At 37.5% G+C, this 15,860-nt stretch overlaps 1 protein-coding gene across 13 annotated transcripts in view; it reads left to right on the forward strand.

Annotated features, from left to right (window-relative positions):
• The window catches only part of LRMDA (leucine rich melanocyte differentiation associated), a 606,751-nt gene that overhangs the window by 421,965 nt on the left and 168,926 nt on the right, over positions 1–15,860 (forward strand). The window contains exon 6 of one of the 13 annotated variants that reach the window (XM_064716273.1): positions 15,115–15,266. The exons of the other annotated variants lie outside the window; for them this stretch is intronic. Coding sequence (XP_064572343.1) covers positions 15,115–15,240 — 126 coding nt within the window. The 3' untranslated portion in view covers positions 15,241–15,266. Of the gene's footprint in view, positions 1–15,114; positions 15,267–15,860 lie in introns of those variants that run through there. 13 annotated transcript variants of the gene reach the window in all.

Genomic DNA, 15,860 nt, shown 5'->3' on the forward strand with positions numbered 1-15,860 from the left:
TCAGCTTTCCTCACCCCATCCCTACACAACTGAACATCTTTACCCTTCCCAGAGTACTTGTCTTTGTTCCTACTCTCTCTGCATTTTTTTTCTTTCCCTTTAGTTTGCCCAGCAGGTCCTTACTGAGCCTTGCTGCTCTCTTACCATTCTTGCATGATTTCTTGCAGCTGGGGATTGCCACTCTCTGGAATATTTCCTTAATCTGCCAGTTCTGTTCCACTTGCTTTGTCCTGAGGGCAAGTCCTGCTGACAATCTCCTTGAGCTAGAAGTTTTCTCTTCTAAAGTTCAGAGGCCTAACTTTGCTCCTTACTTGACCCACGTGCCTCAGAACAGCAAACTCCACCAACTCCAGCAACTCCACTGCAGATCTTGGCTTCCCTGATGAGGCCACTTGTGTTGGTAACCAACAGTGCAGTATTGCATCCCCTCTGGTAAGGCTGCCTCTTACCTGCCTCATCTGTAGGCCTTTTGAATGCCTCCAGGCATGGTGACTCCAGCTCTTCCCTGGGCAGCCTGTGCAAATGCTTGTCAACTCTTTCAGTAAAAATATTTTCCTAATATTCAATCTAAAACTTTTCTGGTGCAACTTGAGGCCATTTCTTCTTGTCCTGTCTCCTGTTACATGGGAGAAGAGACTGACCCTCACCTTGCTACAACCTTTAGGGAGCTGTAGAGTGTGATAAGGTCCCTGCTGAGCCTCCTTTTCTACAAGCTAAATACCCCCAGCTCCCTCAGCTGTGCCTCACAGGACTTGTGTGTATTGTGTGTCATTGCTGGTCAGGTATTACTGTGTGTTACCTGCCATGGCTATAGAAATACATATGTAACAATTATATATCTCTCATTATCCTCTTCTAACCATTTCTGTCTTTTTTCTTTTCCTATGAGGTGACTCTGGATGTCTTCAGTGTTGTGTTAGCAGTGTTAAAAACATCCTTGGTTGTAAAAATGCATGATGTCTGTAAAATAGAGAAATAAAATAAAAATATTATATAATATTATAATAAAATAAAAATAAAAATTTGACATTGTATCATATCTGGCTTACCAGTTTTGCTGCTTAATCACTTGGCCTCATGCTGAAGTAGAGATGGGGAAAACAAAATAATTTTTATACCCCATCACTGTATTTTATCATTGCAGGGAATGGCAGAGGCTTGTAATTGTAGAGAAAAGGACTGACCACTAATAAGTTGTTACCAAAAGTATGGTGAGAAATATCATTCTGTAGCAGCCAAGAGGTTTCACCTGGTGTCTGTTTTCACAAACCCCAAAAGACACATTTTTAAGGGAGAATGCTGTTAGCCAGTAGAGATTGAACATCTTCACCAGCAGTGTGAACGGAGGCCCATGCTGTAATTGAGACGCATGTGGCTGTGTCAGCAGGTGATGGCAGACAGACACACCTGAATGACAGTGTGACAGGGAGCAGAGACAGGGGGCCCCATCCAGCCACTCTTACTGCCCGAGTGATGAGCGCTCAGGAACACAGTCTGTGAATTATCAGCAGGCCAGAATGAGATGAGGCTTAGGGAGGGCTGCCAGACAGTTTGCAATGTGCTGCACATTTCTTTCAGCAGTTGCTATTTTGCTATGCATAGCCCCTTGCTATTAAGCAGACAGAACAGCTCATATCCTGTGGACGGATGATAGATATGTCATATCACTGAAAAATTGTTTGTCTTCCACAGGTGTATGGGATGCCTTTTAAAGCAGACAGAGCACATGACACTTTTCAACACTCTTTTCGATACTGATTTGGCATTCAGGGTCTATCAAAGGAGAAATCTTTCACATGCAATTATGACAGAAAATAAAGGTGATGAAGTGTTGTATACAAAGAATGGAGAGAGATCAAAGGACTGTAATGAAAACTGATTACAATAAAAGAGCTGCTTCAACCCTGAGAACTCCACAGAACTGCTTGGGGCATGACAACACACACACACACACACACTTGCATGCACAAAGGAAAAGATGAAGATAAAACCACAGACACTAATTCATAGGAAGAAATGAGGAAAACTATATAGCTGCTTGCTTGGATATCACAAGGCACATTAAGAGACTGAAGTGGTGTAAAGTGACCATTCTAACATTGGAGAGTCTGGTCAGATCCTTTTGTAAAACTTTCTTTACTGTAGTACCAAAGTTTTGTAAATTTATAACTTCTGATAAGATTGTAGGATAGATGACCTCTTTCAATTCTTCTATTGTTTTCTTGATGAATCTCCTGGGGATCAGACACAGAATAAGTCACTCATTCAGGTTTAAATATTAGCAAGGACACTGTTTAGTACTGTTAGTTGCATAGAAATGAAGATATTAATCAAGTTTACTCTTCTATCCTTTTGGCTCCTGTTCTGATTTAAAGCCTATTCAAATGACTTTACATTGACTTCACTATGTCTTTCCCAAATTCCTGAGCTGAGTTTTGAAACCATTCATTGGCCAGTTTCTGTTACGTGCCAAGCAATTTTGTTTCCTTACAAATTTAGAGACCGTTATGCTAAGTACCTTTCACATGTTTCAAAAAGCCCTGTGTGATTGAGTGCAAACCAGAATTATTTATTTACTTGTTTTTAATACTTGTATTCTTTAATAACTTGCCAATGTCTTTGTAGTGAAAGACCTATCATTTTACACAAGGTAAAGAATTGACAGTCTTTGCAGCTGTGTTGTTTCGAATTTTTATGTTCTGCCAAGATTCCTCATAAATAGTGAGTTTAGCTTCAAACCCAGAAGGAAGAAATATTTTTGAAAACTCTGCAGTGCTTGCTTTTTTTTCCACTTATATTCTGAATGAACGATTTTATTTTTAGTCCCAAAGCAGAGAGTGTTACCTGGAGCAACATTGACTCAAACCACTTATTTTTGCTAAGAGTTTTAAAAGTGATTTAGCTCCTTGACTTGTGTGAAACAAGAGCATTTCATTGTTTGAAAACTCAGCTACAAAACTAGAAATGTTACCCACAGCGCCGATGAAATTTCAACTAAATCCAGAAAAGCAGCTTACTAGTTCTAATATCTTTCCAAGGACTGGCTTTTCTTCTCAAGATTCTGTTCTGTCTCTCTGAACATAAGACATACTACCACTTACAGCAATATAATTTGCCCACAAGTTAGTATTTAAAAATACTGCCTCACATAATAAGCAGAACTGCTTTCTCTTATGTCATTCAAAAGGGCTTTGTCAGGGCTATGGTGCATCCCAGAATGAACATCCAAAATGTATTTAGAAATGTTCTTCTGTAAAGTGCTAAAAGACCTGAATGTATTTCTGCTGCATTAAACAGAAATTAGTGTGTTGGCCATATCAGAGCATTTTCTTTGTTTTTTTTTCCTTTCCCACAGTTTATTTCCTGCTGTGAAATACAACTGTTAAAATATCAGATTTAAATTCTGCTTATTGTGGTTTGTCTCCTTCTCTCTCAGGCACTGTTCCTTTCTTTGTATCACTGTCAGAGCCAAGAAAACCTGACTCTAGAAAGGTCAATTTCCAGAGAGGTGACCTTTGATAGTATGAGTGTCCTGTTTAAAAAGTGATGGCAATAACAAGCCCGCCCCCACAAGCCAGAAGACTTTATAATTCCTCCTTTTTGCTCTCAAGTTATTCCAAACAGAATGATTGTAAAGAGAATCCTTCTTTTAGTGTTGGTTGCTTGAATGAGTTTCCCTGACTAATGGCACCTACGTTCATGGTGTGTCACAAGCCCAAGTTCTCCTCTGGCTGTGGACGATGTTTGTGTCGGTTCCATCAGGCTTTTTGAGCTGTACTCTTGTATGGTTCTGGCAGGGCTTTCAACACCATTCAGACACATGTTCTTAATTTCAAATAAGGAAAATAAGAGCAAATGGACCTGGCTGCCTGGGATGAGTATTAAGGCATTTCATTTGCTACAATGATCACTTTTAAGGACAGTTATTCAAAATCACCAAAACCATGGCAACAGCTTATCTTCCAGAGCAAAGATGCAGTAGGCTAACATGATCTTAATTTTTGTTGCCCTTTTCACGACCATGATACTAGTATTTCAATTTGAATACTATGTGTTTAATGAGAGATTTGCAGTAGAGATTGATAGAAAGCAGAGCTAGTACAGGTTTAAACAAATTGACATTCTCAAACTTCCTGATAGTAATTTCTTCATTTTTTAAAGCAGATGTCTACTTGTTTTGCTCTGCAAAAGAAATTTTATTGGTATAGCTTAAATCTGTAAATGCACATGTTACCAAGCTTTCAGGATGAATTGAGTTGGAACAGATTTCTAAGTATTGTATACAGTAAGCAAACAGTGTAAATCACATCTAGAGAAATATGCAATATTAATATCAGGGGTGATTTGTGCATTCCTCTCTGTTTTAACTACCTAAAATTTCCTGATATTGTCAAATCTCTTGTTGATCTGAAAAAAAGTATTTTTTTTCACCTGTGTGTACAACACAATTTTTGGATGCTGGATAATCAATAGTGTTTACAAAAGAAGCTAATTCACATTTCTTAAACTTCTGTGGCTTAACACAGTAGAAAGGGCAGTACTACCAAAAAATTTAGTTCAAAGTGTTTTCTCTTTCATATATCCTTAAAAGATAGCTTCTTTAGGTTATGAATGAATCTCACTATCTAATGTACTTATGGAGAGGGAAATCTATTGATGTTTTTCATAATTGAATGTATAGAAACATCACAATAAAGAGCAGAAAAATCTTAAGTAATTCTGCTCTTACTCACTGTTGTACGTTCCTAGCAAGTTATATACTTGCACTAGAATGAGAATTCTTTTATAAAGAAAGCAAAGATAATTTATTAATTGTTAGATCTCTGTCTACTGAGAAAAAATCTCCTTGAATTGTCCATGTAATGTAGTAATGGTATGAAAATCAGGGAGTTATTTGTTAATATTTCTAAAGAGCCTATACAGATCCATTCCAAAATTAATAGCTTAGAATTTAATACATGTTGTTTAATGCTTGCACATATTGTCAGTAGCTTCAAAAATAACTTTGTGTGGAAAATGTCCTCAGAAAGTAATTTAATTATATGTTTATTATGTACGAAGTTTCACTTATATTAGTAGATTGAGAATAATGGTTGATTTTCTTGAATGGTAGTAGAGAGATGCAGTGAATAATTCTGTGCCTATTGTAACACATTAAGATGCTCCTGTATAATGTAGAGCTGCTAAATTAGATTTTAAATTATATCTATCATTAGGTCTGGAGAGAGGGAAGGTACTTGAGAGCTTTCTCTTTCAGCCTTCTTTTCCAGTTGCACTTTTTGACTGGAAAGTAGGTGATCTGGGGACATCTGCACCAACTCTGTACTGCCATAGTGCACTCATGTAGTCTTACCTGCTCAGTAAAGCTCTATTTTCAATTTCCTCTAATGGAAACAACAAAAAATGTGCCTGCCACTTGAACTGGGGCCTTTTGTAGGAAATGTAAACTTTCTGCTAAATTTTATACGTATTACTAATTTACAGTTCCGTAAACCCATCTGTACTTCTCTGATTATTCTTTTTGGTTAAAATGTTCTCTTTTTGTAAGTTTATTTTTTGTCATAGGAAGACAAAAATATGAATTCTTCTTGTTGTGAGATTAAGACAGCTTTTACACTCATCCCTTCAAAGTTGTGAAAATGCATGTCCGAAGATCACAAGCTAAGCATTCCTTTTGCTTTTCAGGAACCTAATGTCTATACTAATATTGGAAAAGGACTTTGTGGCAGAAGAAGAAATGGTTATTTACAAAGGCAGAGTATGAATGCCTTCTAAATATGTTTATAGTGTTAGCTTTTAATAACCTATGTTGTCAGCTTTTTAAGGTTTTATTTATTGTCTTCTGTAATTCCATATTGCATATATTTCTGATGTGCCACTGTGTAACTGTAAACAATTTAAAGTACCCTTGACCAGTATAAAATACTCAGAGAAAAACATAGACTGTTCAGGTCCAGTGGACCAAAACTCTTGGAGGACTTGACTTTGAAAAGATCAGTCTTCATCTGCTGAAGATAACGCCATTTGTGAATGTTTGTAGAGATGCCAAGAATTCCTTCCCAGCCACATGCCTGTGGCTGATTTGACTCTTGTGCTAAAGCAGCAGCACCAGAGTGGCTGAAGCGAGGGGAGAGTGCGGTAGGGCGAAAAGCAGCGGAGTCTGAGAAGCTGAGATCAAAGGATCCCCCATGGCTTCTGCTCCTGGCTCCAGCTTCAGCTTCCATTTAATTAGAGTCAAATCACAGAGGCCTGTCTCTTAAAGTGTCTGCTAATGTTGAAGAGTTATTTTTTGGCTACCTGATTTTGAGATATGTAATGTTAGTTTTTCTGTCTTTGTGCATCTGCATCATTTGTGAACGGCATGGAATTATGGATACTCAGTACCTTTAAAAATACGTTATTATCTTACTTCACATTAGGCTAGGAATGGAAGTGCTCTAAACCTGTGGTCTTGTTAATGTTAGCACTCTTCTCTGGGGTAATATATTACTTACACCACAAGACTAAGTTAATATCTATAAATGAGTAGACAAAATGTTAAATTCAAGGGTATGCATAAAAGAATGATTGCATGATTATACAAATAGTGGTTTTTCCTCTTTTTATTTTGATTTGTTTTTGGTGGGTAAAGACCTTTCTAGAAAAACTTACTTTTTTATAGAGAAGTTTTTATGGATGCAGACTACAGAGCAATTTAACTTTGGGGAAAGTCACTTCTTGTCTTTGCAATCAAAGTTATGTTTTGAGGCAATGTGTTTTTCTGTTTGGTTTTTTTGGTTGTTTTTTTGGTGTGGTTTTTTTTTTTTTTTTTGTTAGTGTTTTGGTTTTTGTTTTTTGGATTTTTTTTAAAGAATAATCAATCATAATAAGGCCAGACTTTTCTGGGTTTGTCTGTATCATTGCATCATAGAATCACCGTAGACTATATTTACACATGTTTATATAGTGCATGCCTATGCCTAATAACTTGAGGGCAAGTTAGTTCCCAACTATGCACTGTAGACAAGGTATGACATACTTATTTTTCATATTGTATGAATTTTGCAGTTAGTATTATAAATACGTATTGTCGTACTGAAAACTCAGACACAGAGAAGGGGAATGCAAGTCTATAAACACACCAAGTATCTTCTGTTGTCTCTCTACCTTTGTAAGGGTTATTCCTATACAGAGCTCAGATATACCTACTTCCATCAACATCTGAATTACCAAGTCTTACAAATGTTTTTTTTCCAATTGAAATTCTAGTAGTTTAATAATTTAATGTGCTTAGTCTTTTCCTTTGCCCTTAAAGAAAAAAAAAAGTTTACTATTTTCTCACAGTCAGAAATACTAAAATATGTGCAGTCCAGCAATATCAATGACTCCTATGTTGTATTATATTAAAATGGAATTTATTGTCAGCTTCACAAAATACATTGTCTAATCTTACGCTTGGTATGGCTTTTACAAATACAATGACCATTTTCTTAAAAATACCTTCAAATGAGGTAATTTTTTAAGAGAGATCTCTTTTAAATTAGTATGAAGTACTGGTGTTGTCTCAGTTTCTATATCCAGGAGAAGTTTTATGAAGAAAAAATAATCTGTGTGAAGATGTTTACCACACTGAGGCTGTTTTTATTGTGAGTCAGATGGGCAGGAAAGACTTCCAGCAGCAGTAGTCTTGAGCCACTTGAAAAGGTGCTACTAGATCTTCACTCTCATGTAACTCAGCCACGTCTGCAGTAGGGATGCTTCCTGAAGTGACCAGACAGCTCAGTCCTTGTGTTTATTATGGGTTTTTTTGTACTTGGTCCTGAGAACATGGTATCCCTTGTGCTGCCTTAGTGAGGCCCTTCATCATCTTTGGTTGCAATATCACTCCAAAAGGTTACTCACTTCCTGGATTCATTCAAAGCAAGATTTTTTTTTTCTTTGAAAATGGTCTAGTGACATTGGAGAACCCCACTGATAAATATCAGAACTGTGGAAACCTTGAAGTCTTGTAATGGGGAAAGAGAAGTGTGATAGCTTAGCTAAAGTACAAGTTACAGGAATTTCAGTCATCTCAGAAGTACTTAATTTTCAGAAGTGCAGCCCAGCAGCACAGTTTAGTTTATTTCTGTCTTGGGTATTGCAATCTGCATTTATAGGGAAACAAAGTAGTAGTTTCCACGTTTTGTCGCAGCATGGCTGATTCATTGAGGCATTAGAAGTGGTTAATGACTATCAAGGTACCAACATTTTGTAGCTGGAATGCAGAAGTAAGCAGTCAGCAATTGGGACTCAAATGTTTTATTGCAGCCTGTCTAGTTTAAATAGAATCACCTGTTTCTGTCAAGTAAACACCAAGTGTTTTATTTTGTGCAAGTAGGGCCCTCTTGGTCTTATGAAAGCTGCTTTTCTTCACCAAGAGGGTACAAAAGATTTCTCAACTTCTACATACAATTGTCTACTGCATCCTTTTGAGGTTGAATTGCTCTAGTAAAATCTTATAGCACATTTAAAAAACATCCTGGTAAAGGGCTGAGCTGTTTTCATTCATTCAAAAAAAAGAAAAAGCAAACTCAGAACTAGAAATAAAAATTAAAGATCTGTGTAGAGTATAGAGCTGAGTTTTTGGCATAACTCTGTTAAGATTTGGACTGCATCTTTTCACAGCTTCTGAGGGACTGAGCTGAACAAAGAGCATCACATGGGGTGGTAGGAGCTTTGGCTATGGTGCAAAGGACTCACAACTGTTACCAATACAGTTTTGTAACAAATCTTCATGAGATCAATGCATATGTGATGTGTTTCAGTGATATCATATGTACTTTGTAAAAGTATTTTTTTCTTTTTAAGAAATCACAGTTGCCTTACATCCAAGGCTGTCCTGTGCTCAGACAGATGAAACTGTCTTTTTTCTTCTCCACCAGAGAAGGAGGTGAAAGTCACTGAGATTTTTAGTCTATGACTCTGTTGATTCTTCATTGTATAGGAGATGAACAGGCCTGATGCTTCTAAAGGACCTTTCTGGACAGCCTCCACATGTGGTTTCTGAAACATGCTTGTGCGTGCAGCCTGTTAACTGGGGTGGATGCTTAATTAGGTTTGTGTATGTATTGATGATAAAACGTACTAAGTTTAGGAATTTGTTTTAATTTTGTATTGTTGGTTGAAAACTGCTGGTGATAATGGAGCTCTGTGTAATGCTTTCTTGTGCTCCAAGACACAAGTCTTTGGAGACTTCTTCCAGGAAATAGCATCCTTCTGCACAGATGTGCATTTGCTGGGAGGAGGAGTTTCTAGGGTCCTTTTCTCAAGGACATCCTTGCTTTACAGGTAGCATATGGATATGGTTCTACACCCTATATACACTCCTAAACTTTCCTTGAAGTTGTTATAATCGACCCATTTGTTTCAGGACAAATGGCCTCAAGCAATTAACTTTTTGCAAGACTTCTCTTAGTGTTTGTATGAACGGAGTGTCAGGTAGGAACCACTTTAACGCCAAGTTGTACAGTCAAAGCTGCAGTGTTTATTTACCATGGCACAGCCTCTCTGGCAGTACAGTATTGAATCCTGAAATACTTCCTGCCAACTCAAAACATGCTCATTCTGCTGAAATTTCAGTACATTTATAATGAAGGTATAAAGAATCTTTTCTCAGTTTTCATTTCAGCGCTCTCACCAGGCTTGCTTAAGCTGTAGGCAAAGTAGTTATTTGCCTAGAGCAGTAGACAAATAGGGAAGGTGAAATTATGGCTTTAGGCATGAGTAAGCCAGGCACTCCCTCCTTGTTAACATTCCTCTCTGCACCACAGATACTCACTGTTTTTTCCCTCAGATTACCAGCTGATTAGCATAATCTGGCTAAATTCCTATCAGCTTTTCTTGACTAGTATTTAAATAAAATGTTGCTCATTCTGCTTCAGATGTGAAGAATGCTGTGCATGTCAAAAGGCCTGTCCAGTTTTCCTAACAGTATCCCTCCGTCTAAGGAGTTATAACCTGTACCCTTCTTTGCTTATTGTGTGTTCTTGCCTATTGTATATCCTGGAGTTTACAACAACTCAGTTTCTTCTTGATAATAGCAGTCTTGAAGAGGTGGGATTCATCTTGTATGTTACATTGATTTTCTCTGCTGCTGTCTATTTGAGAGCAGTTTGCTTGGTTTGGGGTTTGCTCTGAAAGCTTTGCTACCTAGTGGTTTTTGTCTGCTAGGGAATATGAGGACAGGAATTTAGTGTTCCTAAATCCAAGTGTGGTGCCCTTGGGCACAAGGTGCCTTGTTTGACTAATTGAAAACAAAAGTAAATTTTACTGAGATTTTTTTGTCTACCTAACAACTTCATTGCTTGGTTGAATTACAAACTATAGTCAGTTCATCTTCTGGATTTACACTGCTGAGCCTTTTGTATTTCAAGAGCTTCACATTTCCTGTACTGTTATGGCTTTATATATATCTTGTTGCAACCCTGAGTGGCTGTCTTCACCAAGGTTTTCATAAAATTCCTCCTTGGTGAAGCACTGCCATGGGTAGCAGTGATGAGAGTGTAGTATAAAAAAGGCATCAGCATTTTTACTGCTGTGTCATCTGCTGATTCTCAGACTGACCCCTTAGTGGCAATGTTCTGGCAGCTGATGGAATCATGTCTTTGTTATATTGACACTGTTGTTCCTGTTGGGAGCAGTGGGCTGGTGGGAAATTTCAAAGGGAAGGCTGCTGTAAGAAAGCCAGAAAAAGCATGCTGCCAATCTTCAAAATATCAAAGACAGTGCTGCTGAAGAGAGTAACTCCTGCTTTTAGGACAGTACAACACATTTATATCCTCAAAGAAGGAAGTGGTTATTTAAATGTCTGTGTTCTCTGAGTGATTGCCAGAGCAGCTGTGAAACCCACACGCACAGTTGCTGCCATGTGCTCGCAGCAATAGCAGCCTGCTCAAGGGCTCAAAGTGTGCTCCACCTTTCCTCAGGTGTGCAGCAAAGGGAGAGGGGGTGCTTGTTCAGCCGGGCAAGGGGCCTCTATTTGGATTTGCTGACAAACACAAACAGACCTTTTAGTATCCATATACTTAAATGTTAAGGGATTGGCTTCCTAAAGTGGTTCTTTAGACATCAGTGGAACTATTACAGGGTGGCAAAAGATGCAGTTAATTGGTCATGATTAAAGCTGTTTGAAACCTGATTCCCTGCGTTTTTAGAACACATAATTGTTCTATGTAATCCAGAGCAGTGCTGCTCTTTCATCCCTATGAAGAGATCAGAAAAGAGAGATTTACAGCTTAGGTTGCCCCAAGCCACACATAGCTGACTTAATTTTCCTTTCCAAGGGAATTTAAAGATTGTTGTTGTGACTGGTTCTTGGTGGATTATGTGTTATTTTGAGGTCACCTGTGAGGTTTATTTAAATGATTGATTGACTGAAATTAATTATTCTGTCATGGCAGTAATGGAGGTAAGATTGAGGAGACTGATAAATACAAAAGAAAAAGCAATTCTTATAAATGCACTTATATTTTTTCAATTTAAATAAATCAGGCAGAATGCATATATTCTATATGGTAGTTTTGATCCTTATATTTTTCCTGAATAGCCAGAATGTTTTTTTCTTTGGTAATCTCTAGCTTGAAAAGAAAATTCAGCCTGCTTAAAATGGAACAGTAATTAAGAGTCAAATATGTTTTCTGGCATAACCTAAATACCTGAACTTAAATTCTCTTTTTCTGTTGTTGTTTTTTTTTCTCAGATAAACCCTTCTGCACTCAGTCCCAGTGTAATTTCAGTTCAAGTTACGGGTTAAGTGAGCAAAGTGCCGAGAAGTATGCACAAGAAAATTTAAGAGTTGATTTAACACTTGAATTGATACTGGAAAGGTAGAAAGCTTTATATTTGTTAGATTGACTGTCATTTAAGGAGGGGAGAAAGACAAGGAGAGACCTTTCACCTCCTTATCCTTGGCCTAAACATGCCTGGTCAATTGACCTCTTTTAAGTGCGTGGCAAGGTGAATGTATCTCTGTAGGCTGATAAAGGAGATGGTGTTGGTAGTGTATGGCAGAATGAATGTTCTGGGCTCTGCAGGTGTGCAGTCCTGAGCTTGCCCCACAAGTGCTAAGGGAGTACCTACAATTAATGTTTGACTCTGGAATCATGGAGGTACTGAGGGCTTTGGGTGAGAATCACTTTTAATTCACTCTGGGATGCAAGGGAGTCATTTAAAGGCAGAGGGAAATTGTTCACCTAAGGCCTTTAAGCCTTTCAGAACATTCTGGTCAATGTAAATATGCCTTTTCTCTTCTAGAAATTATTTCTTTTTTTCTGAAAGTTGTGTAATATGTGCTGTGACGTATGGGACTTTATGTTAAGTTTCTTATTAAACAAGTGGTCCTGTTCTCTTCAAGAAGAGTGATACCAAGAGCTGGGCCTGTCTTTGTGTCTTTAGGTTCTGTGATTAGTTAATATAGAACTTTATTAAGTCATTCATTTACATATAGGGTTTTTCCCTAGCTTGCAGTAACAACTGAACATAACAAAATCCTTTAACATGCTATATATATACCTCTGGAAGGAGTAAACTGTTAGAAAATCAGTGAGTTCATCAGATGTACCTATTTTATTGATTACTGACTCTTCTCCTTTGAATCAGTGTGAGATAGGAGGCCCCAGAAGTGTATATCCATTTTAGTAATATATCTTTGAAAAGAAGCTGTGTTAACAGTGTAATGCTGCACAGGCACTACCACGCTGGCAGATGATCACATATGTGTTATCTCTCTTAATAAAGCTGTTTTGCAGCTGCAAAAACAAAGGTTTAAAGGGTAATAAAATGTTTTCTTGTACAAGTCAGTGTGTTTTTATGATTAGAATGTGACCCACTTTTCTCTTGAGAGTCTTAATATATGTGTGGGCAAGGGTTCACTGAACACAGTAGTAATCCTTCTCATGCTTGTGTGTAGAAGATGCCAGACTTTTCTTCAGTTCATACTCCAGCAGTAGGTGAAGAGAGTTGATTCATATCTTCATATCCTGAAGACACAGAGGCTTTTGCATAATGTAATTTTTAAACTTTTTTTCTCTATTCAATTAATCTTTATTTAATCTTTTTGATGTTCATGAAGTAATAGTTCAAATGGTATTTAGGAAAAAAAAAAATCTGATACATTGAACAAATCAGTTCCAGGAGATCTTGAATCAGGTCTGCACAGAGGACTGCACTTTAAAATGTAATAAATGCTTTTCACGTGTGGTTACTAACTTGTGATATAACTCTTTCCTTGAACTGTTAAGTAAATATTGGCCATATGTCTATCATGCTGAGTTTGATGTCGATTATTTAAAGTTATATTTTGCTTAAAAAATTAAAAAAAAAAAACTTGATCTTATTTGACACAACTGGAAAAAATCAATCTTTATTGTATAAATCTACTGTAGTCTTATGTGTTTTAACAGTATTTAATATTTGTGAGGTAGTTAATTATGGGCAGGAAACATCCAAGATTTGTTTCAGCAAGTTGCAGTCATTGACAAAATAATAAATGAAACAGTCATTTATTCCAGTGTATCTTTGACCTTAAGTGAAATTAAGTAACCTATACATAACTAAGTTTTGAGTGTGGGTTAATGGAAAAGGGCTGCTCATTTTGAAAAAACACAATGAAAGCTGAGTGTAAATTCCCTATTATTTAAAAGTGTCAATATTGAAACTTATATTTAAAAGCAAATTAAATACTGTGAGAAATATTTAAAACTGAGGTTTATTCTTTAGCATTTATTGCTCTCAGCATGTCTTATAAAAAGCCTTTTAGGCTTTTCATTGTCAGTCTTATGTATACTATATAAACATTAAGCTGCAGGTAAGACTTTTTTGAAATCTAACATGTGTCTGTGTTACAGCAATATGTTACGTTATTTTTTTTTTTAATATCAACTGGGAGCAGTGATAGATAACTTGAAAGTTTATACGTGGAAAGAACATTTTAGTTTTTAAATACATTAATTATATTTTTGAGGAGAGGTGTCAGTCTTGGCCTCATTTGTAGTTGCAGCAGCTATTTTCATGTATGCTGTTTTAGTTGCACTTCATGAAGTAGACTGGTTTTTTATTCTTGTTATGCTTGTTAAACTTAACTCTTGTTACATTATAGGTTCTATTATACCTAGCATCTTGTTTTATCTGCATGTCTTCAGACAATGGGTGCTGGAGAACTTGCTGCTGTGTCAGCTGGGGGAGGTGGATGAGTGGCTGGTGCAGCTGTAACCCCAAAGTGCTTCAGAGGTTTCCTTGCACTGCCCCTGCCCTCATCAGCCCCCAGCCAGCCTGGAGACTCACAGACAGCCCTCAGAGGGAGTTACTGCCATCCCCTGCCCCTGGGCAAGTTTCCACTCAGCCCCATCTGTTGGGTGGTGACTGATGCATAGGAGCTCATGTTCCCTCGGAGTCTGATCTAACTGTGCGTGAATTCAAACCTCTGGGATAGCTGGAAATGAATGATGTACTCAGCATTTGAATGTGTGAGAGAGAAAAAAGCTTAACAGTAATTTGATAGAAAGGGATTGATATTAGGAGTATCCACTAAAAGTAATACTCTTAGATAAAATTGCCCTTTGAATTGAAAATTACAGCCAAGTGTTGGACACTCACTTATAAAGGAGAGCCATGAGGTCAATCCAGTGGATGATAAAAGGGTGACAAAGAAGGGTGAAGGGATGGTGATCCCTATACATCCAGATCTGGGTCTATTTCCTTCCCAAAACCTTTTTTTGGATTTTCTGTCATCTTAAATATATCATTTTGCTGAGGTATTTGGTGAGTATACACTCACATCCATTCTTACTGCATTTCCAATTTTCTTAAGCTTCAGTCCCCGAAGTTAAAGTATTGTATTTATTCTTGTGCTATTTGCACATTTTGTCTATAAACATTTCATACCAGGATCTGGATATCTTTCAAGCATTAGCAATGAAGAGAAAATAAAAGGCTTCATGTGAATGTTAGCCAACAGATGAGTTTTACATTTTCATGTGATTTATGGTTATAACAAAGCAGGGTTTGTGAAACCCATCTAAGCAGAAGCTGAGGAAGGCAAAGAATGAAAGAAACAGCAAAGAAGGAGTTTGACTTTTGCCTGTTCCTTTTTCCTTCTAGCAGCCTCTGCCATGCCTACTCCTGATGCAGTCTGCACAAGTGATTCAAGGAAGAAGGCTTTTTCTGAGAGAGGAAATTTTTTGGCCTACAGAGCTACTGATGCTGCTATCTTGGGCTCTTCATTAACATGTTCCTGTGTAAACAAAATACACTTAGACTCAGGAATGGAAATGGTATCTTTATATTTTTTGGATTCCAGACTTACATGTTGGTTATATCTAGTTTTGCAAATTTCTCTTTATGCAGTAAGTCAGTCATAGACATGTTTTGACAGCTGCATTTTCCTTATGTTCAGCTTCCTAGTTCTGAGCTGGTTCTGAGTAGGAAGAAGTTTTCCTTCTCAGATGATAACACCCCCTTGTGCTGTCAGGAGCTTCAATCTTTTGTGCATTTTACCTGGCATTACTAATTGATGGTCACCCTTCTGCAGAATATTTTCTGATGTTGCTGCTTTCCTCACACAGCCCTCTCAGGCGCTAATAACTTAACTGTGCTTGTCGTGAGGAAAAATGAGCAGGTGATGACTGAGAAATAAACTTAAGGAAAACTATACCAGTTCTCTGCCCGTTACTTTCAGGCCTTGGTGAAGGATGTACATTTAATGGGGAAATGAGAACACAGAATGAGTACTGAATTAAACTTACTCAACATCTGTTTCTCAGGAGACGTTTGAGCAGTGTGCAAGTAGTGCTTTTCCTCTGTGGAACTAGCAGGGTCTAATCCCATGACCGTGTCTCTGTCAGTAG

This window comes from Zonotrichia leucophrys, chromosome 6 (genome assembly GCF_028769735.1).
Source record: "Zonotrichia leucophrys gambelii isolate GWCS_2022_RI chromosome 6, RI_Zleu_2.0, whole genome shotgun sequence".
In the NCBI taxonomy this organism is placed as follows: domain Eukaryota; kingdom Metazoa; phylum Chordata; class Aves; order Passeriformes; family Passerellidae; genus Zonotrichia; species Zonotrichia leucophrys.